At 46.1% G+C, this 25,675-nt stretch overlaps 1 protein-coding gene across 1 annotated transcript in view; it reads right to left on the reverse strand.

Moving 5' to 3' along the window:
* The window catches only part of TRIO (trio Rho guanine nucleotide exchange factor), a 3,555,343-nt gene that overhangs the window by 1,037,295 nt on the left and 2,492,373 nt on the right, over positions 1 to 25,675 (reverse strand). Inside the window, 1 exon segment of the mRNA XM_077269474.1 lies at positions 20,554 to 20,657. Within this exon segment, the coding sequence (XP_077125589.1) occupies positions 20,554 to 20,657 (104 nt within the window).

The following is a 25,675-nucleotide window of genomic DNA, read 5'->3' on the forward strand; positions in this document are numbered from 1 at the left end:
CCCATCCTCCCACCCTGTGTGCATGGCTCCCCTATCCTCCCACCCTGTGTGCATGGCTCCCCCATCCTCCCACCCTGGGTGCATGGCTCCCCCATCCTCTCACCCTGTGTGGATGGCTCCCCCATCCTCCCATCCTGTGTGCACGGCTCCCCATCCTCCCACCCTGTGTGCACGGCGCCCCCATCCTCCCACCCTGTGTGCACGACTCCTCCATACTCCAACCCTGTGTGCACGGCTCTCCCATCCTCCCACCCTGTGTGCACGGCTCCCCCATCCTCCCACCCTGTGTGCACGGCTCCCCCATCCTCCCACCCTGTGTGCATGGCTCCCCCATCCTCCCACCCTGTGTGCATGGCTCCCCCATCCTCCAACCCTGTGTGCACGGCTCCCCATCCTCCTCCCCTGTCATAATCACCTTTCTCTCACCACGTGGCACAGAACTTCCCGGCATCTCTGCAGCGTCTTCCTTCCTGTATGTGCGGTCATGTGGTACCACTCATTAAGGTGATGAATATGCATCCATATTCATCACCATAATGAGCAGTACCACGTGACCGCTGAGGACAGGACGAGCTGCCGGCGCTGAGACGGAGTTGCAGCAGGCACTGCTGGAGGAGGGTGAGTATGAAGTCTTCAGGGAGGGGCGGGAGGAAGGGGGGGCAAGGGGGGGCGGGTGCTTGACCCCGGACTTTATAAAATAAAAAAAACCTTGCTCAAGTGTGCCCCCCACATCCTGGCACCCTAGGCATGTGCCCTCAAGTGCCTATTGGCAAATACAGCCCTGCCCACAAGTGACTACATTTTGGAAACTAGACCCCCCAAGGAGCTTATGTAGATGCACAGTGAGCACTTTGAACCCCCAGGTGCTTCACAAATTGATCCGTAAAAATGAAAAAGCACTTTTTTCACAAAAAAATTCTTTTAGCCTCAATTTTTTCATTTTTACATGGGCAACAGGATAAAATGGATCCTAAAATGTGTTGGGCAATTTCTTCTGAGTACACCGACACCTCACATGTGGGGGTAAACCACTGTTTGTGCACACGGCAAGGCTCGGAAGGGAAGAAGCGCTATTTGACTTTTGAATGAAAAATTAGCTCCAATCATTAGCGGACACACCATGTCGGTTTTGGAGAGCCTCTGTGTGCCTAAACATTGGAGCTCCCCCACAAGTGACCCCATTTTGGAAACTAGACCCCCCCAAGGAACTTATCTAGTTGCAGAGTGAATACTTTGAACCCCCAGGTGCTTCACAAATGGATCCGTAAAAATGAAAAATTACTTTTTTTTTTCACAAAAAAATTCTCTTAGCCTCAATTTATTCATTTCCACATGGGCAACAGGATAAAATAGATCATAAAATTTATTGGGCAATTTCTCCTGAGTACACCGATACCTTACATGTGGGGGTAAACCACTGTTTGGGCACACGGTAGGGCTCGGAAGGGAAGGAGCGCCATTTGACTTTCTGAATGAAAAATTAGCTCCAATCGTTAGCGGACACCATGTCGCGTTTGCAGAGGCCCTGATGTGTATAAACTGTAGAAACCCCCCACAAGTGACCCCATCTCGGAAACTAGACCCCCAAGGAACTTATCTAGATGTGTGGTGAGCATGTTGAACCCCCAAGTGCTTCACAGAAGTTTATAACGCAGAGACGTAAAAATAAAAAAAATTCTTTCCTCAAAAATTATATTTTATCAAGCAATTTTTTATTTTCACAAGGGTAACAGGATAAATTGGACCCCAATAGTTGTTGCCCATTTTGTCCTGAGTATGCTGATTCCCCATATGTGGGGGTAAACCACTGTTTGGGCACACGTCGGGGCTCGGAATAGAAGTAGTGAAGTTTTGAAATGCAGACTTTGATGGAATAGTCTGCGGGCATCACGTTGTGTTTGCAGAGCCCCTGATGTGCCTAAACGGTAGAAACCCCCCACAAGTGACCCCATTTTGGAAACTAGACCCCCTAAGGAACTTATCTAGATGTGTGGTGAGCACTTTCAACCCCCATGTTGCGTTTGGAGACCCCCAATGTGCCTAAACAGTGGAAACCCCTTAATTCTAACTCTAACACTAACCTCAACACACCCCTAACCCTAATCCCAACCCTAGCCATAACCCTAGTCACAACCCTAACCCCAACACACCCCTAACCACAACCCTAACCCCAATACACCCCTAACCCTAATCCTAACCCTAATCCCAACCCTAACCACAACCCTAACCCCAACACACCCCTAACCCTAATCCCAACCCTAAACATAACCCTAACCACAAGCCTAACCCTAACCCCAACACACCCCTAACCCTAATCTTAACCCTATTTCCAACCCTAACCCTAATTCCAACCCTAACTCTAATTCCAACCCTAACCCTAAGGCTATGTGCCCACGTTGCAGATTCGTGTGAGGATTTTTCCGCACCGTTTTTGAAAAATCCACAGGTAAAAGGTACTGCATTTTACCTGCGGATTAACAGCGGATTTCCAGTGTTTTTTTGTGCGGATTTCACCTGCGAATTCCTATTGAGGAACAGGAGTAAAACGGTGCGGAATCCGCACAAAGAATTGACATGCTGCGGAAAATACAACGCAGCGTTTCTGCGCATGGGCATGGGCACAGCGGATTTGGTTTTCCATAGGTTTACATGGTACTGTAAATGTGATGGAAACCTGCTACGAATCCGCAGCAGCCAATCTGCTGCGGATTCGCAGCCAAATCCGCACCATGTGCATATAGCCTAATCCTAACCCTAATTCTAACCCTAACCCTAATTGCAATCCTAACCCTAATTCTAACCCTAACCCTAATTCTAACCCTAACCTTAATTGCAACCCTAACCCTAGTTCTAACCCTAACCCTAGTTCTAACCCTAACCCTAGTTCTAATCCTAACCCTAGTTCTAATCCTAACCCTAGTTCTAACCCAAACCCTAGTGGAAAAATAAAAGTAAATATGTTTTCTTTATTTTATTATTGTCTCTACCTATGGGGGTGATAAAGGGGGGGTCATTTACCATTTTTTTATTTTGATCACTGTGATAGGTTTTATCACAGTGATCAAAATCTACCTGTAATGAATCTGCCGGCCGGCAGATTCAGCGGGTACACTGCGCATGCGCCCGCCATTTTGGAAGATGGTGGCGCCCATGGAGAAGACAGACAGACACCAGGAGGGACACTGAAGCTCGGTAAGTATGGGGGGTGGGATCAAAGCATGGGGGGTGGGATCGGAGCATGAGGGGAGCAGACAGGAGGATGGAGGGGAGCAGAGTGGAGCACAGAACAGGACAGAGGGGAGACGATCGGTGGCGGGGGTCGATCGTGGGCTCCAGCCATGGCCGATGATACTGCAGCATCGGCCATGGCTGGATTGTAATATTTCACCAATTTTCATTGGTGAAATATTACGATTGCTCTGATTGACTGTTTCACTTTCAGCAGCCAATCAGAGCGATCGTAGCCATGGGGGGGGGCGAAGCCTCCCCCCTGGGCTGAAGTACCACTCCCCCTGTCCCTGTAGGTCAGGTGAAATTACAGTTAACCCTTTCACCTGACCTGAAGGGACGCGATCATTCTGTGACACAGCATATGCATCACAAGTCGGATTGGCACCGACTTTCATGACGCATACGCTGTGTCACAAGTCAGGAAGGGGTTAATGGGAGCTCTACGAAAAGTAAAGGGTGGATTCTTGGGTAAGTCTTTCCCCAGTATCGGATCACTAAGCAGAATATGCCAATGGTTCTGTAAAATCACAATCTTTAGTATTTATTATTTAGTTTTTGTTCATGGAATCTTTGTTTTGAAATGTTGGCTTGATCCGTAAAATCTGAATCTAAGGTACAATTTTTTCAGATTCTTCTAAATTGATTTAAAGGAATATTCTCAAGCCATTCTGAACATTGAAAATTCTTGGAGAACAGAAGTGCCAGAAGACTGGAGAGGAGCAAATATTCCTATCTTCAAAAAGGGAAACAAGGTGGACCCAGGGAACTATAGGCTGGTGAGTCTGACATCTATACCAGGAAAAATCTTTGAACAAATTATTAAACAACATGTATGTAAGTACCTGCATATGAATGAAGCAATTAAACAGAGTCAACATGGGTTTGTAACTAATAAGTCTTATCAGACTAACTTAATTTCCTTCTATGACAGAATCATTGACTGGATGGATCAGGGAAATGCTGTAGATATAGTATAACTTGATTTCAGCAAAACATTTGACAAAGTATCTCACACAATCCTTATTGAAAAAATAACTAAGTATGGAATGGACAAGGCAACTCTTAAGTGGATTCATAACTGGCATAGTGATTGGACTCAAAGAGTGGTCGTAAATGGCTGCACATCCAGTTGGAAGAATGTCTCAAGTGGGGTACCACAGGGCTCTGTCCTGGGACCTGTATTGTTCAACATCTTTATCAATGATTTAGATGAAAGAATTGAGGGTAAACTGATTGATTTTGCTGATGACACAAAGCTAGGAGGGATAGCTAATACTAGCAAAGAACGAGAGTATTCAAAAAGATAAACTGGAGCAGTGGGCAGCAACTAACAGAATGGTTTTTAACAGTGAAAAATACAAAGTACTACATGTGGGCAATAAAAATGAAAAAAGCATATACAGAATGCGAGGACTAGGGCTAAGCAACAACACATGTGAAAAAGACTTGGGTATACTAATAGATCACAGACTGAACATGAGTCAACAGTGTGATGCAGCAGCAAAAAAGGCAAACACAATTCTGGGATGTATTAACTGAAGCATACAGTCTAGATCACATGACGTCACAATACCCCTCTACTCCTCTTTGGTCAGACCTCATCTGGAATACTGTGTCCAGTTTTGGGCACCACATTTTAAAAAAGACATCAACATACTGGAGCAAGTTCAGAGAAGAGTGACCAGAATGGTGGCTGGTCAGCAAACTATGTCCTATGAGGAAAGTTTACAGGTTTTGGGAATGTTTAGCTTTCAAAAAAGAAGACTGAGAGGAGACTTAATAGCGGTTTACAAATATCTCAACGGCTGTCACATTGTAGAAGGATCATCTTTATTCTCATTTGCACAAAGAAAGACTAGAAGCAATGGAATGAAGCTAAAAGGAAGGAGACACAGATTAGATATTAGAAAAAACTTTTTGACAGGGTGATCAATGAGTGGAACGGGCTGCCACGAGAGGTGGTGAGTTCTCCTTCAATGGAAGTCTTCAAACAGAGGTTGGACAGACATCTGTCTGGGATGATCTAGTGAATCCTGCTTTGAGCAGGGGGTTGGACCAGATGACCCAGGATGTGCCTTCCAACTCTACCATTCTATGATTCTATAATTTGTGGCAGCTCTTGCATTCACTGCATAAGCAAACAGTATGGGACACCCAGTATGGAGTGGGCTGCTTTCCCACGGAACCTTCCATCCCCCGGTATCTCTCGAGCAGTCCGACCAGTTCATAGGCATTCCGGGGATCACCCTGGCCAACCCAAGTTTGTATGGGCCTCTGCAGGGAGTGCACAAACCAATCCTTCACCACCCATTCTACCATCTGCGCAGGTGTAGAGGATTCTGGCTGCATTCACTTCTGAACCAGGTGTAACAGGTCAAACATTTGGGAGCTCGGTTGTTTGTCCTGGTGATATGCCCAACGGTGAACCCGCTGTGCCCTGATAGTGATTGTTACCCCTAAGCCTGCAAGAATCTCCATGTTTAGCTTGCCATACTCTTTAGTGTCCTGCAAAACTAAATCATAGTATGCTTTCTGGGGTTCCCCAGTTAAGTATGGCACCAGTGCCTCTGTCCACTGCTCTGGCGGAGTTTCTCCCTCTCAGCGAGCACTTCAAACACCATCTGGAAAGCCTCAACATTGCAGTTCTCCATTGTAGAATCTTCAGCCTCAACAATGCAGTTCTCCACTGCAAGTTGTTCAGCTTCAACAATGTGATTCTCCACTGCAGGTTCTTCAGCTTCAATATTACAATTCTCCACTGCAGGTTCTTCAGCCTCAACACTACTATTCACTGCAGGTTTTCCAGCTTCAATAATGCAATTCTCCAGTTCAGCTTCTTCAGCCTCAACGCTACAATTCACTGCCAGGTCATTCAGCCTCAACACTGCAATTCTCCATTGCAGATTATTCAGCCTCAACACTGCAATTCTCCACTGCAGATTCTTCAGGCTCATAACTGCAATTCTCAAATGCAGGTTTTTCAGCCTTAAAACTGCAATTCGCCACTGCTGGGTCTTCAGCCTCAACACTGCAATTCGCCAATGCCGGTGTTACACCTTGTCTGGTCTCTGTACCTACGCAGGGTCCCCGCCGGAACTGCCGCGCTGTGCTGGCTCCACGCTGTCCTGATACAGCCTCTGCTTCCCCTTCCTCCTCTGCTTCCTGGCATGCAGCCAGCAGGTTCTCGGGCCGAGTGCTTAGGTCACGCACGCGCTCTCTCCAGGTCTCTTAAAGAGACAGCGCACATTTTTAAAAAAACACTTCTGACCAATGGTGTGTTAATGATCACTATTTCTAGCACCTCCACCATAGGGAGGGTGCGAGAGAAACAAGTATCCCCTGTTGCTTACTTCCAGTTCCTGGTAGCATGTGCTTCTGTTTCTGAAGTTCTCTGCCAGTGCTTCCCTTATACTGTGTCTCCACAGATCATCAGCTACCTGTTACCTGGCTATCCTGTACGATGTCCGTTCTCTCTACGCCAGTTCTGTCTTGTCGCTCCAATTTGCCATCCTCTCCTCTGGACAACACCAGTACCACCGGAACCAGCTACTACCCGTACACTCAGTATCATCTGGTTAGTTCCATGTCATCTGCTAACCCTGGATGTCTGCCTGTCCCGCTGGGACAGCTGCCACAAGTCCGTGGTCTAACTGAAGGTAGCACCTGTGTCCCCCAGGCATTCCATTCTGACCGTGTTCGAGGGGACTTACCATGGGTGTCTGGGGCTCACGTAGTCACACCTCCTTCGGAGCCCCCTGGACCAGGGTCCCAAGGTTCCACGTTAAACTTCAATAAAAACGAATGTGAACTTCACCATCTGTGCCTCCGTTTCCATTCGTTACAGCCGGGCCTTCAGCCTCAAAACTGCAATTCGCCAATGATGGGTCTTGAGCTTCATTACTCCAATTAGCCAATGCCGGGTCTTCAGCCTCAAACTGCAATTCACCAATGCCTGGTCTTCAACCTCAAAATTGCAATTCTCTATTGTACATTCTTCAGCTTCAATATTGCAATTCTCCACTGCAGGTTCTTCAGGCTCAACGCTGCAACTCTCAAATGCAGGTTTGTCAGCCTCAATACTGCAATTCGCCACTGCAGGGTCTTCAGCCTCAACAATGCAATTCGCCAATGCCGGTGTCATGTCGGACGCTGTTCACACTAGGGCGTCCGACAGACAGCGGTAATTTCTCATTCGTCCACTATATGCTCAGTGGCGCCAGTTAGATTCGATCCAGATTATCCGGAGTTAATCTGGCTGGTGCTCGGGTTGAGGGCTGAGTCACGCCCACTGCCTTTAAATAGTTTTGCTGGGCTTTGGGCGTCGCCTATTATAGCTTCTGTCATGTGCTTGGTTATCTCGGTCTGGAGTGGTGGTCTAGGAGAAGGAGTTTCGTATCCGGTGGTGTATTTCCCTTTGTCATATTTTCTCCTTCCTTTATTTGTATTGTTTTGCCCTGTGCACTTATAGTGTATTCCTGTGTGACTGCGGCGTGGTGCATATTTTCCGTTTTCCTTGTCTGTGCTAACTGTGGGTATTGGTGTGTAGTCTCTTCACTGGGTGGTGGGTTGTGGTTTCAGCCTAGGGTTGAAACAGGAGACAGGGTGAGGGTGGAGGCCCAGACATGCACACCATCAGTGTAAACTCTGGGAGAAGGGTCAGTCAGGGTTTCCCAGAGTTGAGGGAAATCGCAGGGGTCTGGGTTATTAGCTCTTGCCTACCTAGGCTTTCCGTGACAGCCGGGTCTTCAGCCTCAAAACTGCAATTCGCCAATGCTGGGTCTTCAGCCTTAAAACTGCAATTCTCCATTGTAGATTCTTCAGCCTCAACACTGCAATTCGCCAATGCCCATGTCTTCAGCCTCAAAACTGCGATTTGCCAGTGCTGGGTCTTCAGTTTCAAAACTGTAATTTACTACAGCCCGGTCTTCAGCCTCCACACTGCAATTCGCCAATGGCGGGTTTCAGCCTCAAAACTGCAATTCACCAATGCCAGGTCTTCAGCCTCAACACTGCAATTCAGTGCATAGGCAAACAGTATGGTAGTACCAACTTCCTAATATTGGGAACATTGCTTTCAGGGGGCCATCCTGTATGTCTGTTCAAAGGGTTATTGTGGTGCATCTAAATTTGGGGCAGGTGTTGCATTCACTTCATGGGCAAACAGTATGGGAGTACCAACTTCCTAATGGGAACATTGCTTTCAGGTGGCCATCCTATACGTCTGTTCAAAGGGTTATTGGAGTGCATCCAAATTTGGGGCAGGTGTTGCATTCACTTCATGGGCAAACAGTATAAGAGTACCAACTTCCTGATAATGGGAACATTGCTTTCAGAGGGCCATCCTGTACGTCAGTTCAAAGGGTTATTGGGGTGCGTCTAAATTTGGGGCAGGGCAGGCGTTGCATTCACTGCATAGGCAAACAGTATGAGAGTATCAACTTCCTAATAATAGGAACATTGTTTTCAGGAGGCCCTCCTATACGTCTCTTCAAAGGGGTATTGGGGTGCGTCCAAATTTTGGGCAGCCATGCCACTCACTGCATACGCAATAACAATATAGGAGATCCACTGTTTAACCCCTTCATGACCCAGCCTATTTTGACCTTAATGACCTGGCCGTTTTTTGCAATTCTGACCAGCGTCCCTATGAGGTAATAACTCAGGAACGCGATTCTGAGATTTTATTTTTGTGACATATTGGGCTTCATGTTAGTGGTAAATTTAGGTTGATAATTTCTGAGTTTATTTGTGAAAAAAACGGAAATTTGGCGAAAATTTCGCAATTTCGCAATTTTCGCATTTTTAATTTTTATTCTGTTAAACCAGAGAGTTATGTGACACAATATAGTTAATAAATAACATTTCCCACATGTCTACTTTACATTAGCACAATTTTGGAAACAAAATTTTTTTTTGCTAGGAAGTTATAAGGGTTAAAATTTGACCAGTGATTTCTCATTTTTACAACAAAATTTGCAAAACAATTTTTTTAGGGAGCACCTCACATTTGAAGTCAGTTTGAGGGTTCTATATGGCAGAAAATACCCAAAAGTGACACCATTCTAAAAACTGCACCCCTCAAGGTGCTCAAAACCACATTCAAGAAGTTTATTAACCCTTCAGGTGTTTCACAGCAGCAGAAGCAACATGGAAGGAAAAAATTAACATTTAACTTTTTAGTCACAAAAATGATCTTTTAGCAACAATTTTTTATTTTCCCAAGGGTAAAAGGAGAAAATGGACCACGAATGTTGTTGTCCCATTTGTCCTGAGTACGCCCATACCTCATATGTGGGGGTAAACCACTGTTTGGGCGCACGCCAGGGCTCGGAAGGGAAGGAGCGCCATTTGACTTTTTGAATGAAAAATTGGCTGCAATCTTTAGCGGACACCATGTCGCGTTTGGAGAGCCCCCGTGTGCCTAAACATTGGAGCTCCCCCACAAGTGACCCCATTTTGGAAACTAGACCCCCCCCAAGGAACTTATCTAGAAGCATAGTGAGCACTTTAAACCCTCAGGTGCTTCACAAATTGATCCGTAAAAATAAAAAAGTACTTTTTTTCACACAAAATTTTTTTAGCCTCAATTTTTTCATTTTCACATGGGCAACAGGATAAAATAGATCGTAAAATTTGTTGGGCGATTTCTCCTGAGTACGTCGATACCTCATATGTGGGGGTAAACCACTGTTTGGCTGCACGGCAAGGCTCGGAAAGGAAGGCGCGCCATTTGACTTTTTGAATGGAAAATTAGCTCCAATCATTAGCGGACACCATGTCGCGTTTGGAGAGCCCTTGTGTGCCTAAACACTGGAGCTCCCCCACAAGTGACCCCATTTTGGAAACTAGACCTCCCAAGGAGCTAATCTAGATGTGTGGTGAGCACTTTGAACCCCCAAGTGCTTCACAGAAGTTTATAACGCAGAGCCATGAAAATAAAAAATAATTTTTCTTTTCTCAAAAATGATTTTTTAGCCCACAATTTTTTATTTCCCCAAGGGTAACAGGAGAAATTGGACTGCAAAAGTTGTTTTCCAGTTTCTCCTGAGTACGCTGATACCCCATATGTGGGGGTAAACCACTGTTTGGGCACAAGTCGGGGTTCGGAAGGGAAGTAGTGACATTTTGAAATGCAGACTTTGATGGAATGCTCTGCGGGCATCACGTTGCGTTTGCAGAGCCCCTGATGTGCCTAAACAGTAGAAACTCCCCACAAGTGACCCCATTTTGGAAACTAGACCCACAAGGGAACTTATCCAGATGTGTGGTGAGCACTTTGAACCCCCAAGTGCTTCACAGAAGTTTATAACGCAGAGCCGTGAAAATAATAAATGTGTTTTCTTTCCTCAAAAATATTTTTTTAGCCCAGAATTTTTTAATTTTCCCAAGAGTAACAGGAGAAATTTGACCCCAAGAGTTGTTGTCCAGTTTGTCCTGAGTACGCCGATACCCCATATGTGGGGGTAAACCACTGTTTGGGCACATGCTGGGGCTCGGAAGGGAAGTAGTGACGTTTTGGAATGCAGACTTTGATAAAATAGTCTGCGGGCATCATGTTACGTTTGCAGAGCCCCTGATGTGCCTAAACAGTAGAAACCCCCCACAAGTGACCCCATTTTGGAAACTAGACCCCCAAGAAACTTATCTAGATATGTGGTGAGCACTTTCAACCCCCAAGTGCTTCACAAAAGTTTACAACGCAGAGCCGTGAAAATAAAAAAAATCATTTTTCTTTCCTCAAAAATGATGTTTTAGCAAGCAATTTTTTATTTTCTCAAGGGTAACAGGAGAAATTGGACCCCAATAGTTGTTGCCCAGTTTGTCCTGAGTATGCCTATACCCCATATGTGGGGGTAAACCACTGTTTGGGCACAAGTCAGGGCTCGGAAGGGAAGTAGTGACGTTTTGAAATGCAGACTTTGATGGGGTGGTCTGCGGGCGTCACATTCCATTTGCAGAGCCCCTGATGTGCCTAAACAGTAGAAACCCCCCACAAGTGACCCCATTTTGGAAACTAGACCCCCCAAGGAACTTATCTAGATGTGTGGTGAGCACTTTGAACCCCCAAGTGCTTGACAGAAGTTTATATCGCAGAGCCGTGAAAATAAAAAATAATTTTTCATTCCTCTAAAATTATGTTTTAGCAAGCAATTTTTTATTTTCGCAAGGGTAACAGGAGAAATTGGACCCCAATAATTGTTGCCCAGTTTGTTCTGAGTATGCTGGTACCCCATATGTGGGGATAAACCACTGTTTGGGCGCACGTCGGGGCTCGGAAGGGAGGGAGCACCATTTGACTTTTTGAACGCAAGATTGGCTGGAATCAATGGTGGCGCCATGTTGCGTTTGGAGACCCCTGATGTGCCTAAACAGTGGAAACCCCTCAATTCTAACTCCAACACTAACCCCAACACACCCCAAACCCTAATCCCAACTCTAGATATAACCCTAACCCCAATACACCCCTAACCACAACCCTAACCCAATACACCCCTAACCCTAATCCCAACCCTAACCACAACCCTAACCCTAACCACAAGCCTAATCTTAACCCTATTTCCAACCCTAGCCGTAATTCCAACCCTAACTCTAATTCCAACCCTAACCCTAAGGCTATGTGCCCACATTGCGGATTCGTATGAGATTTTTCCGCACCATTTTTGAAAAATCCGCAGGTAAAAGGCACTACATTTTACCTGCGCATTTACTGCGGATTTTCAGTGTTTTTGTGCAGATTTCACCTGTGGATTCCTATTGAGGAGCAGGTGTAAAACGGAATCCGCACAAAAAATTGACATGCTGCGGAAAATACAACACAGCGTTTCCGCACGGTATTTTCCGCACCATGGGCACAGCGGATTTGGTTTTCAGTAGGTTTACATGGTACTGTAAACCTGATGGAAAACTGCTACGAATCCGCAGCGGCCAATCCGCTGTGGATCCACAGCCAAATCCGCACCATGTGTGCACAGTCTAATGTAACCCTAAGGCCATGTGCACACGCTGCGGATTTTGCTGCGGATCCGCAGCGGATTTGATGCTGCGGATCCGCAGCAGTTTTCCCAAAGTTTACAGTACCATGTAAACCTATGGGGAAAAAAAACCGCTGTGCACATGCTGCCGAAAAATCCGCGCGGAAACGCAGCGGATTATTTTCCGCAGCATGTCAATTCTTTCTGCGGATTCCTCAGTGGTTTTCAACCTGCACCAATAGGAAAGTGCAGTTGAAAACCCGCAGAGGAATCCGCAGAAGAAACCGCGAGAAAATCCGCAGTGAAAACCGCAGTGGTTTTGCACTGCGGATTTTCCAAATCCGCTGCGGAAAAATCCGCAGCAGAATCCGCAACGTGTGCACATGGCCTAACCCTAACCCTAAAACCCTAACCCTAACCCTAAAACCCTAACCCTAACCCTAGTGGGGTAAGAAAAAAAAAATATATATATATTTTCTTTATTTTTATTATTGTCCCTACCTATGGGGGTGATAAAGGGGCGGTTCATTTACTATTTTTTTTATTTTGATCACTGTGATAGGTTTTATCACAGTGATCAAAATGTACATGGAACAAATCTGCCGGCCGGCAGATTCGGCGGGCGCACTGCGCATGCGCCCGCCATTTTGGAAGATGGCGGCGCCCATGAAGAAGACGGACGGACACCGCGAGGCTCGGTAAGTATGGGGGGGGATCGGAGCACGGGGGGGATCGGAGCACGGGGGGGTGGATCAAAACACGGGGGGAGTGGACAGGAGGATGGGTGTTGTGAATTTGGATTCTGGGCTCCCCCGGTGGCTACTGGTGGAATTGATCTGGTGTTTTCATCTTCTCTGTTCACCTGTTCCCATCAAGATGTGGGAGTCGCTATATAACCTTGCTGCTCTGTTAGTTGCTTGCCGGTCAACAATGTTATCAGAAGCCTCTCTGTGCTTGTTCCTGCTCCTAGACAACTACTAGATAAGTTGGACTCTTGTCCATGTTTGTTTTTGCATTTTTGTTCCAGTTCACAGCTGTAGTTTCGTTACTGTGTCTGGAAAGCTCTTGTGAACAGGAATTGCCACTCTGGTGTTATGAGTTAATGCCAGAGTTTTAAAGTAATTCCTGGATGGTGTTTTGATAGGGTTTTCAGCTGACCATGAAAGTGTCCTTTCTGTCTTCTGCTATGTAGTAAGTGGACCTCAAATTTGCTAAACCTATTTTCATACTACGTTTGTTATTTCATCTTAATTCACCGCCAATACATGTGGGGGGCCTCTGTCTCCTTTCGGGGTATTTCTCTAGAGGTGAGCTAGGACTAATATTTTCCTCTGCTAGCATTATTTAGTCCTCCGGCTGGTGCTGGGCATCTAGAATCAACGTAGGCATGCTACCCGGCCACTGCTAGTTGTGCGTTAGGTTTAGTTCATGGTCAGCTCAGTTCCCATCTTCCAAGAGCTAGTTCCTATATATACTGATGCTATGTTCTCTTGCCATTGAGAACATGACAGTTTGACCGGCACACAAAGTGTTAATTGTTTGGGCTGAAGCAGGAGAAAAAGAAGTGTTTAAGGGAATTTTTTTTTTTTTTTTCCCCTCAGAGTTTTGCTGCCTAGCCCTTAATTGCTGTCTAGCTGCTTCTTACCTCCTCTTAACCCTTGAATGGCTCTGTGTCCACCTGTTTGTAATGGATCTTCAGAGTGTAACTGCAGGTTTGAATAATCTCGCCACGAAGGTACAAAATTTGCAAGACTTTGTTTGTCATGCACCTGTATCTGAGCCGAGAATTCCTTGGCCGGAATTTTTCTCGGGGAATAGATCTGGGTTTCAGAATTTTCGAAATAATTGCAAATTATTTTTGTCCCTGAAATTTCGCTCTGCCGGAGACCCTGCACAGCAGGTCAGGATTGTGATTTCCTTGCTCCGGGGCGACCCTCAAGACTGGGCTTTTTCATTGACACCAGGGGATCCTGCGTTGCTCAATGTGGATGCGTTTTTTCTGGCCTTGGGGTTGCTTTATGACGAACCTCATTTGGAGCTTCAGGCAGAAAAAACTTTGATGTCCCTATCTCAGGGGCAAGATGAAGCGGAAATTTACTGTCAAAGATTCCGTAAATGGTCTGTGCTTACTCAGTGGAATGAGTGCGCCCTGGCGGCGACTTTCAGAGAGGGTCTCTCTGATGCCATTAAGGATGTTATGGTGGGGTTCCCTGTGCCTGCGGGTCTGAATGAGTCCATGACAATGGCTATTCAGATCGATAGGCGTTTGCGGGAGCGCAAACCAGTGCACCATCTGGCGGTGTCCACTGAGAAGTCGCCAGAGAGTATGCAGTGTGATAGAATTCTGTCCCGAAGCGAGCGGCAGAATTTTAGACGGAAAAATGGGTTGTGTTTCTATTGTGGTGATTCTACTCATGTTATATCAGCATGCTCTAAGCGCACTAAAAAGCCTGATAAATCTGTTTCCATTTGCACCTTACCGTCTAAGTTTATTCTATCTGTGACCTTGATTTGCTCTTTGTCATCTATTACCACAGACGCCTATGTCGACTCTGGCGCCGCTTTGAGTCTTATGGATTGGTCCTTTGCCAAACGCTGTGGGTATGATTTAGAGCCTTTGGAGACTCTTATTCCTCTGAAGGGGATTGACTCCACCCCATTGGCTAATAATAAACCACAATACTGGACACAAGTAACTATGCGTATTAATCCGGATCACCAGGAGATTATTCGCTTTCTGGTGCTGTATAATCTACATGATGATTTGGTGCTAGGATTGCCTTGGCTGCAATCTCACAACCCAGTCCTCGACTGGAGAGCTATGTCTGTGTTGAGCTGGGGATGTAAGGGGGCTCATGGGGATGTACCTGTGGTTTCCATTTCATCATCTATTCCCTCTGAAATTCCTGAGTTCCTGTCTGACTATCGTGACGTCTTTGAAGAATCCAAGCTTGGTTCATTACCTCCGCACCGAGAGTGCGATTGTGCCATAGATTTAATCCCGGGTAGTAAATACCCAAAGGGTCGTTTATTTAATCTGTCTGTGCCTGAACATGCTGCTATGCGAGAATATATAAAGGAGTCCTTGGAAAAGGGACATATTCGTCCATCGTCATCTCCCTTAGGAGCCGGTTTTTTCTTTGTGTCAAAAAAAGACGGCTCTTTGAGACCATGTATCGATTATCGGCTTTTGAATAAAATCACTGTAAAATATCAATACCCATTGCCGTTGCTGACTGATTTGTTTGCTCGCATAAAGGGGGCCAAGTGGTTCTCTAAGATTGACCTTCGTGGGGCGTATAATTTGGTGCGAATCAGGCAGGGGGATGAGTGGAAAACCGCATTTAATACGCCCGAGGGCCACTTTGAGTATTTAGTGATGCCTTTTGGTCTTTCAAATGCTCCGTCAGTTTTCCAGTCCTTTATGCATGATATTTTTCGCGATTATTTGGATAAATTTATGATTGTGTATCTGGATGATATTCTGATTTTTTCGGATGACTGGGACTCTCATGTCCAGCAAGTCAGGAGGGTTTTCCAGGTTTTGCGGTCTAATTCTTTGTGTGTGAAGGGTTCTAAGTGTGTTTTTGGGGTACAGAGGATTTCCTTTTTGGGATATATTTTTTCTCCCTCTTCCATTGAAATGGATCCTGTCAAGGTTCAAGCTATTTGTGATTGGACGCAGCCCTCTTCTCTTAAGAGTCTTCAGAAATTTTTGGGCTTTGCTAACTTTTATCGTCGATTTATTGCTGGTTTTTCAGATATTGCTAAGCCATTGACCGATTTGACTAAGAAGGGTGCTGATGTTGCTGATTGGTCCCCTGACGCTGTGGAGGCCTTTCGGGAGCTTAAGCGCCGTTTTTCCTCTGCCCCTGTGTTGCGTCAGCCTGATGTTGCTCTACCTTTTCAGGTTGAGGTCGACGCTTCTGAGATCGGAGCTGGGGCAGTGTTGTCGCAGAAAAGTTCTGACTGCTCCGTGATGAGGCCTTGTGCCTTCTTTTCCCGTAAATTTTCGCCCGCTGAGCGGAATTATGATGTTGGGAATCGGGAGCTTTTGGCCATGAAGTGGGCTTTTGAGGAGTGGCGCCATTGGCTTGAGGGGGCCAGACATCAGGTGGTGGTATTGACTGACCACAAAAACTTGATTTATCTTGAGACCGCCAGGCGCCTGAATCCTAGACAGGCGCGCTGGTCATTATTTTTCTCTCGGTTTAATTTTGTGGTGTCATACCTACCGGGTTCTAAGAATGTTAAGGCGGATGCCCTTTCTAGGAGTTTTGAGCCTGACTCGCCTGGTAACTCTGAGCCCACAGGTATCCTTAAGGATGGAGTGGTATTGTCAGCCGTTTCTCCAGACCTGCGGCGGGCCTTGCAGGAGTTTCAGGCGGATAGACCGGATCGTTGCCCACCTGATAAACTGTTTGTTCCTGATGATTGGACCAGTAGAGTCATCTCTGAGGTTCATTCTTCTGCGTTGGCAGGTCATCCTGGCATTTTTGGTACCAGGGATTTGGTGGCAAGGTCCTTCTGGTGGCCTTCCCTGTCACGAGATGTGCGAGGCTTTGTGCAGTCTTGTGACGTTTGTGCTCGGGCCAAGCCTTGTTGCTCTCGGGCTAGTGGATTATTATTGCCCTTGCCCATTCCTAAGAGGCCTTGGATGCACATCTCGATGGATTTTATTTCAGATCTGCCTGTTTCTCAGAAGATGTCTGTCATCTGGGTGGTGTGTGACCGTTTCTCTAAGATGGTCCATTTGGTTCCTCTGCCCAAGTTGCCTTCTTCTTCCGAGTTGGTTCCTCTGTTTTTTCAAAATGTTGTTCGTTTGCATGGTATTCCTGAGAATATCATTTCTGACAGAGGGACCCAATTCGTGTCTAGATTTTGGCGGGCATTCTGTGCTAGGATGGGCATAGATTTATCTTTTTCGTCCGCTTTCCATCCTCAGACGAATGGCCAGACCGAGCGGACTAATCAGACCCTGGAGACATATCTGAGGTGTTTTGTGTCTGCTGACCAGGATGATTGGGTTGCTTTTTTGCCATTTGCAGAGTTCGCTCTCAATAATCGGGCCAGCTCTGCCACTTTGGTGTCCCCGTTTTTCTGTAATTCGGGGTTTCATCCTCGATTTTCTTCTGGTCAGGTGGAATCTTCGGATTGTCCTGGAGTGGATGCTGTGGTGGAGAGATTGCATCAGATCTGGGGGCAGGTGGTGGACAATTTGAGGTTGTCCCAGGAGAAGACTCAGCTTTTTGCCAACCGCCACCGTCGTGTTGGTCCTCGGCTTTGTGTTGGGGATTTGGTGTGGTTGTCTTCTCGTTTTGTCCCTATGAGGGTCTCTTCTCCTAAGTTTAAGCCTCGGTTCATCGGCCCGTATAAGATATTGGAGATTCTTAACCCTGTTTCCTTCCGTTTGGACCTCCCTGCATCCTTCTCTATTCATAACGTTTTTCATCGGTCATTATTGCGCAGGTATGAGGTACCGGTTGTGCCTTCCGTTGAGCCTCCTGCTCCGGTGTTGGTTGAGGGTGAGTTGGAGTACGTTGTGGAGAAAATCTTAGACTCTCGTGTTTCCAGACGGAGACTCCAGTATCTGGTCAAGTGGAAGGGATACGGCCAGGAGGATAATTCTTGGGTGAATGCATCTGATGTTCATGCCTCTGATCTGGTTCGTGCCTTTCATAGGGCCCATCCTGATCGCCCTGGTGGTTCTGGTGAGGGTTCGGTGCCCCCTCCTTGAGGGGGGGGTACTGTTGTGAATTTGGATTCTGGGCTCCCCCGGTGGCTACTGGTGGAATTGATCTGGTGTTTTCATCTTCTCTGTTCACCTGTTCCCATCAAGATGTGGGAGTCGCTATATAACCTTGCTGCTCTGTTAGTTGCTTGCCGGTCAACAATGTTATCAGAAGCCTCTCTGTGCTTGTTCCTGCTCCTAGACAACTACTAGATAAGTTGGACTCTTGTCCATGTTTGTTTTTGCATTTTTGTTCCAGTTCACAGCTGTAGTTTCGTTACTGTGTCTGGAAAGCTCTTGTGAACAGGAATTGCCACTCTGGTGTTATGAGTTAATGCCAGAGTTTTAAAGTAATTCCTGGATGGTGTTTTGATAGGGTTTTCAGCTGACCATGAAAGTGTCCTTTCTGTCTTCTGCTATGTAGTAAGTGGACCTCAAATTTGCTAAACCTATTTTCATACTACGTTTGTTATTTCATCTTAATTCACCGCCAATACATGTGAGGGGCCTCTGTCTCCTTTCGGGGTATTTCTCTAGAGGTGAGCTAGGACTAATATTTTCCTCTGCTAGCATTATTTAGTCCTCCGGCTGGTGCTGGGCATCTAGAATCAACGTAGGCATGCTACCCGGCCACTGCTAGTTGTGCGTTAGGTTTAGTTCATGGTCAGCTCAGTTCCCATCTTCCAAGAGCTAGTTCCTATATATACTGATGCTATGTTCTCTTGCCATTGAGAACATGACAGATGGGGGAGTGGGCAGGCGGACGGAGGGGAGTACGGGGCAGAAAGGAGGACTGGGGAGGCGATCGGTGGTGGTGGGGGGGGGCAGATTAGGTTTTCCAGCCATGGCCGATGATATTGCAGCATCAGCCATGGCTGTATTGTAATATTTCACCATTTTCATAGGTGAAATATTACAAATTGCTCTGATTGGCTGTTTCACTTTCAACAGCCAATCAGAGCGATCGTAGCCACGGGGGGTGAAGCCACCGCCCCTGGGCTGAAGTACCACTCCCCCTGTCCCTGCAGATCGGGTGAAATTGGAGTTAACCCTTTCACCTGATCTGCAAGGACGCGATCATTCCATGACGCCACATAGGCGTCACAGGTCGGATTGGCACCGACTTTCATGACGCCTACGTGGCGTCATGGGTCGGGAAGGGGTTAATAATGGGAACAACAAAGCATAGCCAGCTGATGGTTCTCTAAGAATAGTGAGGGCTGACTGCTGGCCCTTTAAGAATAGTAAAGGCCGCCTGATGGCCCTATAAAAATAGGCTTTGTGACTTTCAGAGTCCCTCCTTCATAATTGAAACAGGATGTGTCTGATGATGTGTCCCACACACAACATGGCCAGATAAGGTTGTAAAATATTAAAATGACATTTCCCAGTGAATGCATGTGTCTTGGTTGAAAGCAATGCTAAAGTTAAAAAATGCATCAAAAACGCTACGTGAGAACATAGCCCATAGTGTGGATGAGCATTTTTTTTTTTTGCCTTATATACAAGTCATTACCCTGGAAAGGATATCCCTTCACATATTTCCTAGGAAAATTCCATTTTGGTTTTGTTTTATTTTGAGTCTGTAAAAGTGGCATAAGACTCTGACAACTTTGTTCATAGCAGTGACCTGGGAGTCTGAAATGCTTCCAGGGGTCTTCCCCATGCTGTTCCCATGTCATTTGAGCACTGTTCCCATTGATTTCCGCAATTTCTAGTCTCTCTAAAGACCCCTGGGGGGCGCGGTAAAAATGCTTGAGTTTCCCTTAGACATACATTGGGCTTGTTGCTCGGGTCGAGCACCCGAGCATTACAATATGCTCAGCCCTAGCAACGAGCACCCGAGCATTTTAGTGCTAATCACTAATTATCATCATTTCAATGCATACCATTGAGTGTTAAAATCAATTAACATAGTTTTTTTTAATATATAATTGTTTTATTAATATTGGTAAAATTGGTTCATATTAGCGTTCATAATTCAGTTTTTTTTATTGTTTTTAATGGACCAGAAAAACTGAACTTCTACAAAAAATGGATCAACTCCATGTTAATATAATGTGGTCGGTTTGCAAGTCGGGCATTTTAATGAGAAAAAAAGCACAACATGCTACACTTTCTCTTTTGCTAAGGATGATGGAATTTGCGACGGAGCTTCTTGGTGGTGTAGGTACCAGAAAACATGTAAACCTAGATGTGGCAAATACTTTGTTAACACCACAATCTTAAGGTATGTTCACCTGTGGTATTTTTGCAGCATACAATAAGCATGTTTTTGACACATTTTTTTTGCATCATTTTTACTTGAGTTTTTCTCACATTCATTTGCATGGGTTAAAAACGTTGCAAACTGCTCAAAGAATTGACATCTTGGTAAAAAAAAACAAAAAACAAATATGACAAGAAATCAAAAACTGAATGTGCACAATATTTCAGAAATCTCATTGATTATTCTGGTATTGTAAGCCACTATATATTTTACGCGCCAAATGTGTTGCATAAAAAATGAAGCAGGAACACTACATATGAACATACCCTTACTTTGTATACCTGATATGCGTTATTAATATGGAAAGAGTGACACTAAGTACTAAAACATACACATATAAATGTACATACTCTCTGTGCCAGTCATAAATTTGATGAATATTTCCAAAAATAATTTTATCCTTTGCTTTCATATCATCTGGAACACCATCCTCCTTCATGAGTGCCATATATCCCTGTAAGAGAATACAAAAAAAGTTACAAGTTTTAGCTTTTTTTTACATGCAATAACTACACCATAATGCCTCTAAGATACAACTAGCAATTTTGAAGATTCCTCAAAACCGAGCTTAGGCATGATAATAATAATAAAAACATATAAATAATAATAATTAAAAAAATATATATTAAATTACACACTGTGTTAGGGCGGCTCACTTGGGTGTACACAGAGGCAGAAATGGAACACTGTCTCTTTAAGAACGTGCTTAGTTTATTGAAGACAGTATAAACCAAGCTGAGAAAAATAAACAAGGCCCTCTGGGCAATACAAAACAAAACACGGTCCTTCTCCTGACGGGGATCAGCCAGCTCACGGTTAGCAACGTCCATGGTTCAGGTCCTTTAACACAGGCACAAACACTTTCCTGGAGTGTTTCCTCTCCAGGCACACTGAACACTACATCCATTGGAAGGCAGCTACTTAAACCACAGACCATATGACTTCTTCATCTTGAGACTGATCACATTACTGTGACATCACACAGTTCCTGTGAGGACAGAGTGGTGCCGGCTTTGCAGATGGAGATAAGGTGGACATTTTCCCACCCACTCTATAGATGTCCACATAAAACCAGCCCATGTATGCAACTTTAGCCTCACAACACTTTAGTGTGCTGGAGGAAAATACTCTGGGTTTATAACACTGATGCCATTAAGCGTAGTGACACATATCTGAGCTCCATTACTTTATCCATGACTTTGTCACATATCCACCGCCTCTGCCCAAAGCCGGGGGTTTTGGCACCTTCACTGGCTAAGCAGGGGACTCTGGACAGGGCATCTGCATTCCCATGCAACTTCTCTGGCCTGTGCTCCACATGAAAAGTAAAGTCCTGGAGCGCCAGAAACTACCTAGTTACCTAGGCATTATTCCCCTTCTGTTCCCTCATCCATCTCAGGGGCACGTGATCTGACACTAGCCTGAACTTTCTGCTTAACAGGTAGTTTCTCAGGGTGTCAATGCTTGATGGCCAAGCATTCTTTCTCCACGATGGCATATATGTTCTTACAGGAGTACAGTTTCCTACTCAGGTATAAGACTGGATGTTCTTCCCCACCTATTTCCTTGGATAGCACAACTCCCAAACCGACCTCATAGGCATCTCTCTGGAGCATGAACACTTTAGAGAAGTCTGGTGCGATCAAGACTGGCTGTCTGCACAGGACGAGCTTCAACTCCTGGAATGCCACCTCAGCTTCAAAAGGACCATTTGACCATTGATGAATTTGTGCCCTTGAGAAGATCCATCAGGGAGGCAGCTATCATGGTGAAATTCGGGATAAATCACCAATAATATCCCACAATCCTGAGAAACCCCCTAACCTGCTTTTTGGAAACCGGCTGAGGCCACTTTGGATTGCCTCCACTTTGTCTAATTGTAGCTTTATCTCACCCCTTCCAACGATGTACCCAAGTACTTTGCCTTCTCTTTCCCGAGGGCGCACCTCTTTGGATTTATGGTAAACCCTACCTTCCTCAGTGCATCAAGTGCCGACTGGACCTTCTGCAGGTGACTTCCCCAACCCAGGCTGAAGATCACAATGTCGTCCAAATAAGCGGTGGCGTAATTCTTGTGAGGAACTATTATCCAGTCCGGCATCTGGGTATACTGAAAGCACCTGTCAAGTGTAGAAAAAGTCATCTTCTCCTTGGCACTTGGAGACAGGGGAACTTGCCAGTACCCTTTCATTAGGTCAAGGGTGGTGATGTATCTGGCTGACCCTAGCCTCTCAATAAGCTCATCAACCTGGGGCATAGGATACACAGACACCTCATTGAACTTCCTGTAATTATTACAGAAGCACTAATCCCCATCCGTTTTCGGCACCAGGACTCCTCGATGATGCCCAGGCTCAATATTCTCTTCACCTCCTTGGAGATCACCTCACAGCGAGCTTCAGGAATCTGATACAGCATTTGGTATATCCTCACATGCGGTTGAGTCAGGATTACGTTTCAAAACCTGCGTATATCCTGGTAACTCCGAAAACAGGTCTCGTTTCTGCTAAAGCAGCTCACGGAACTGTTGTTTCTGCACCAGCAACAGTGTCCCTGCCAGTGTGACATCCTCAACCTTAGCTGCAAGATGGGTCCCTAGGCATGTTGCTTCTACCGGATCTCTGTCTTGCCATGGTTTCAGCAGGTTAACGTGGTACACCTGGTATGGTTTTCTTCTCCCTGGTGGGTGGGCCTCGTAGTTGACGTCATTCAACTTTTCGACCACCTCGTATGGCCCTTGCCACTTTGTCAGGAATTTACTTCCCACAGTAGGGATCAACACCAACACCCGGTCTCCAGGGCTAATCTGTCTCAGTCTTGCTGACCGATTGTAGGCCCTTGCCTGGGCCTCTTGTGCTTAGAGGAGAGTCTCCCTCACAATTGGCATCACACTCGCGATTCTGTCCTGTATCTGGGCCACATGTTCAATAATGCTTTGATGAGGTGTTATCTCTGCTTCCCAGGTCTCATTTGCAATGTCGAGAAGGGTGCTATACATATAGGAACTCGAACAGCGAGAACCCCGAAGAGGCTGGTGGGAGTTCTCTGATGGAGAACAGTAGGTATGGCAGGAGGCAATCCCAATCTCAGTCATCCTTCTCCATGACCTTCTTTAGCAAGGATTTCAAGGTCTTATTGAAACTTTCCACCAGGCCATCTGTCTGCAGATGGTACACCAATGTCCTAAGTTAGGTAATTTGGAGGGCCTTACACAACTCCCTCATTACCTTGGACATGTACAGTGCCCCTTGGATTGTCAGTCCCAAATTCCCACCAGAAACCCCCAGTTCAGAAATTTCGGCCTCACTGGTCATCATCTCGTTCTTTTCACCAGCCAGGACACACAAGGGGAACCCATCCATCCCCGACTGTGATGGGGTTTCATCAGGGTTGAGTTGCCTTCTGTCTGAGTCACTTGGCACCCCTGCCTTTCCTCACAAATCCCAGAACAGGGTATAGCAAGTCTCTGACTACCCCGACCTCATGGGACTCTGTACCCCAGCTCATATTTATCAGCACTCTGGCAATAGGGTAGTCCATGGCATCCCCGTGGATACAGCAGACGCCCTCATGTTTCCCTGGGATAAACTGGTGGGGAAGCAAGGCTCTTATCAGGGTCACCTGAGTCCAAGAGTACTGACACCAGTACCCTGTTTATGGTCACAACAGATGACTGCAGCCCCTCTCCGGGCTAAGCGTAGTATGAGGAGAGCCTCCCTTGACTGCAGTCCATCTGCTCATAGGACATAGGACAACAGGTGGCTATGTGTCTAGGACTGTGGCATCTCCAGGAGATCAGGTCTTTACCAGCAGCCTTTGACAACCCCTCAGCGACCCCTTGGGATCTCAGACTCCCCCCAGTAGTGGCTCTACTATCCCTCTATTGGGGCTCAGGTTCCCGCTGGCTACCCCAGTATGGGGATGCACCACCCCCTGGCTTTCTTAAGGACCTCTTGACCACCTGGTACCGTTTCACTAGGCCCACCAGTGTGTCTGCATTTCGGGGATCTCACTGGGCAACCCATGTCTGCACCGGCCTAGAAAGGGAGTACACGAATCGGTCCATGACAACGTGCTCGACCATGGGCTGGAGTGGAAGATTCTGGCTACAACCACTGTTTCACCACTGACGCAGCAGATCAAACATTTGGGATGGAGGTTTGTCCCCATAATATGCCCAGTGGTGAACCCTTTGTGCCCTGACTGACAGTCACTTCTGCACCTGCTAAAACTTCAGTTTTTAACTTGGCATACTCCTGTGCATCCTGTAATGCCAAATCATAATAAGCCTTCTGGGGCTCAACAGTCAAATAGGGGACCAGCACCTCCTCCCATTGCTCCGAGGGCTGCCTCACCCACTCTTCAACCCGTTTCAAAAATAGTCAAAAATGCCTCTTTATAATCCCCTGGTGTCATCTTTTTCAGAGCTCCTCTTACCAGTTTGCGGACGAGGGGCGGTTTCTCTGCTGCGGACATCTCCCACCAGGAGTTCCATCTGCCTTTGTTATTGTTGAATCTGTTGCAACAGGAATTTATTTGTGCTGTACCTGCTGCTTTTCACGGAACTGATGCTCTTGGCATTGCTGCTGCTCACGATGCAGTTGGTGTTGCTGCTGTTGATTTAGGATCAGGTGCTTGATTAGCTACTCTATATTGTCCGACCATTGTTTCATCACCATAGCAGCTTTCACCCAGGACATATGATTTGTCCACAGCTGCTACCCGTGTTCCTGTAATGTTGCCAGCATCCGAAACACCACTTGTGGTAGAACGGCTCACTTGGCTGGACACATAGGAAATGGAACACTGTCTCTTTAAGAACGTGCTTGGTTTATTGAAAGCAGCAAAAACCAAGGTGGAAAAAATATACACATTCCTTTGGGCAAAACAGCAAAACAAAACACAGTTCTTCTCCTGGCGGGGATCAGCCAGCTTACGGTTAGCAACTTCCACGGTTCAGATCCTTTAACACAGGCACAAACACTTTCCTGGAGTGTTTCCTCTCCAGGCATACTGAACACTGCGGCCATTAAACCACAGACCATATGACTTCTCCATCTTGAGACTGATCACATGACTATGACATCGCACCGCTCCTGTCAGGACACGGTGGTGCAGGCTCTGCAGGTGGAGATAAGGTGGACATCTTCTCACCCACTCTACAGATGTCCACATAAAACCAGCCCATGTATGCAACTTTAACGTAAGCCTCACAATACTTTAGTGTGCTGGAGGAAAATACTCTGGCTTTATATCTCCCCTCCATTACTTTACTTGTGACTTTTCCACAACACACACACATACAGTGGCTAGCAAAAGTATTCACTCCCATTGGAATTTTCATGTTTCCCGCTTCACAACCTGGAATTTTACAGTTTTTTTTTTTATGGTTTGCATCAGTTCATGTATGACCAGGAGACCTGTAATTATACAATACACTGCATATACAATTCCCAGTATTATGTAGGTGAT

Source organism: Ranitomeya variabilis, chromosome 6, assembly GCF_051348905.1.
Source record: "Ranitomeya variabilis isolate aRanVar5 chromosome 6, aRanVar5.hap1, whole genome shotgun sequence".
Taxonomy (NCBI): domain Eukaryota; kingdom Metazoa; phylum Chordata; class Amphibia; order Anura; family Dendrobatidae; genus Ranitomeya; species Ranitomeya variabilis.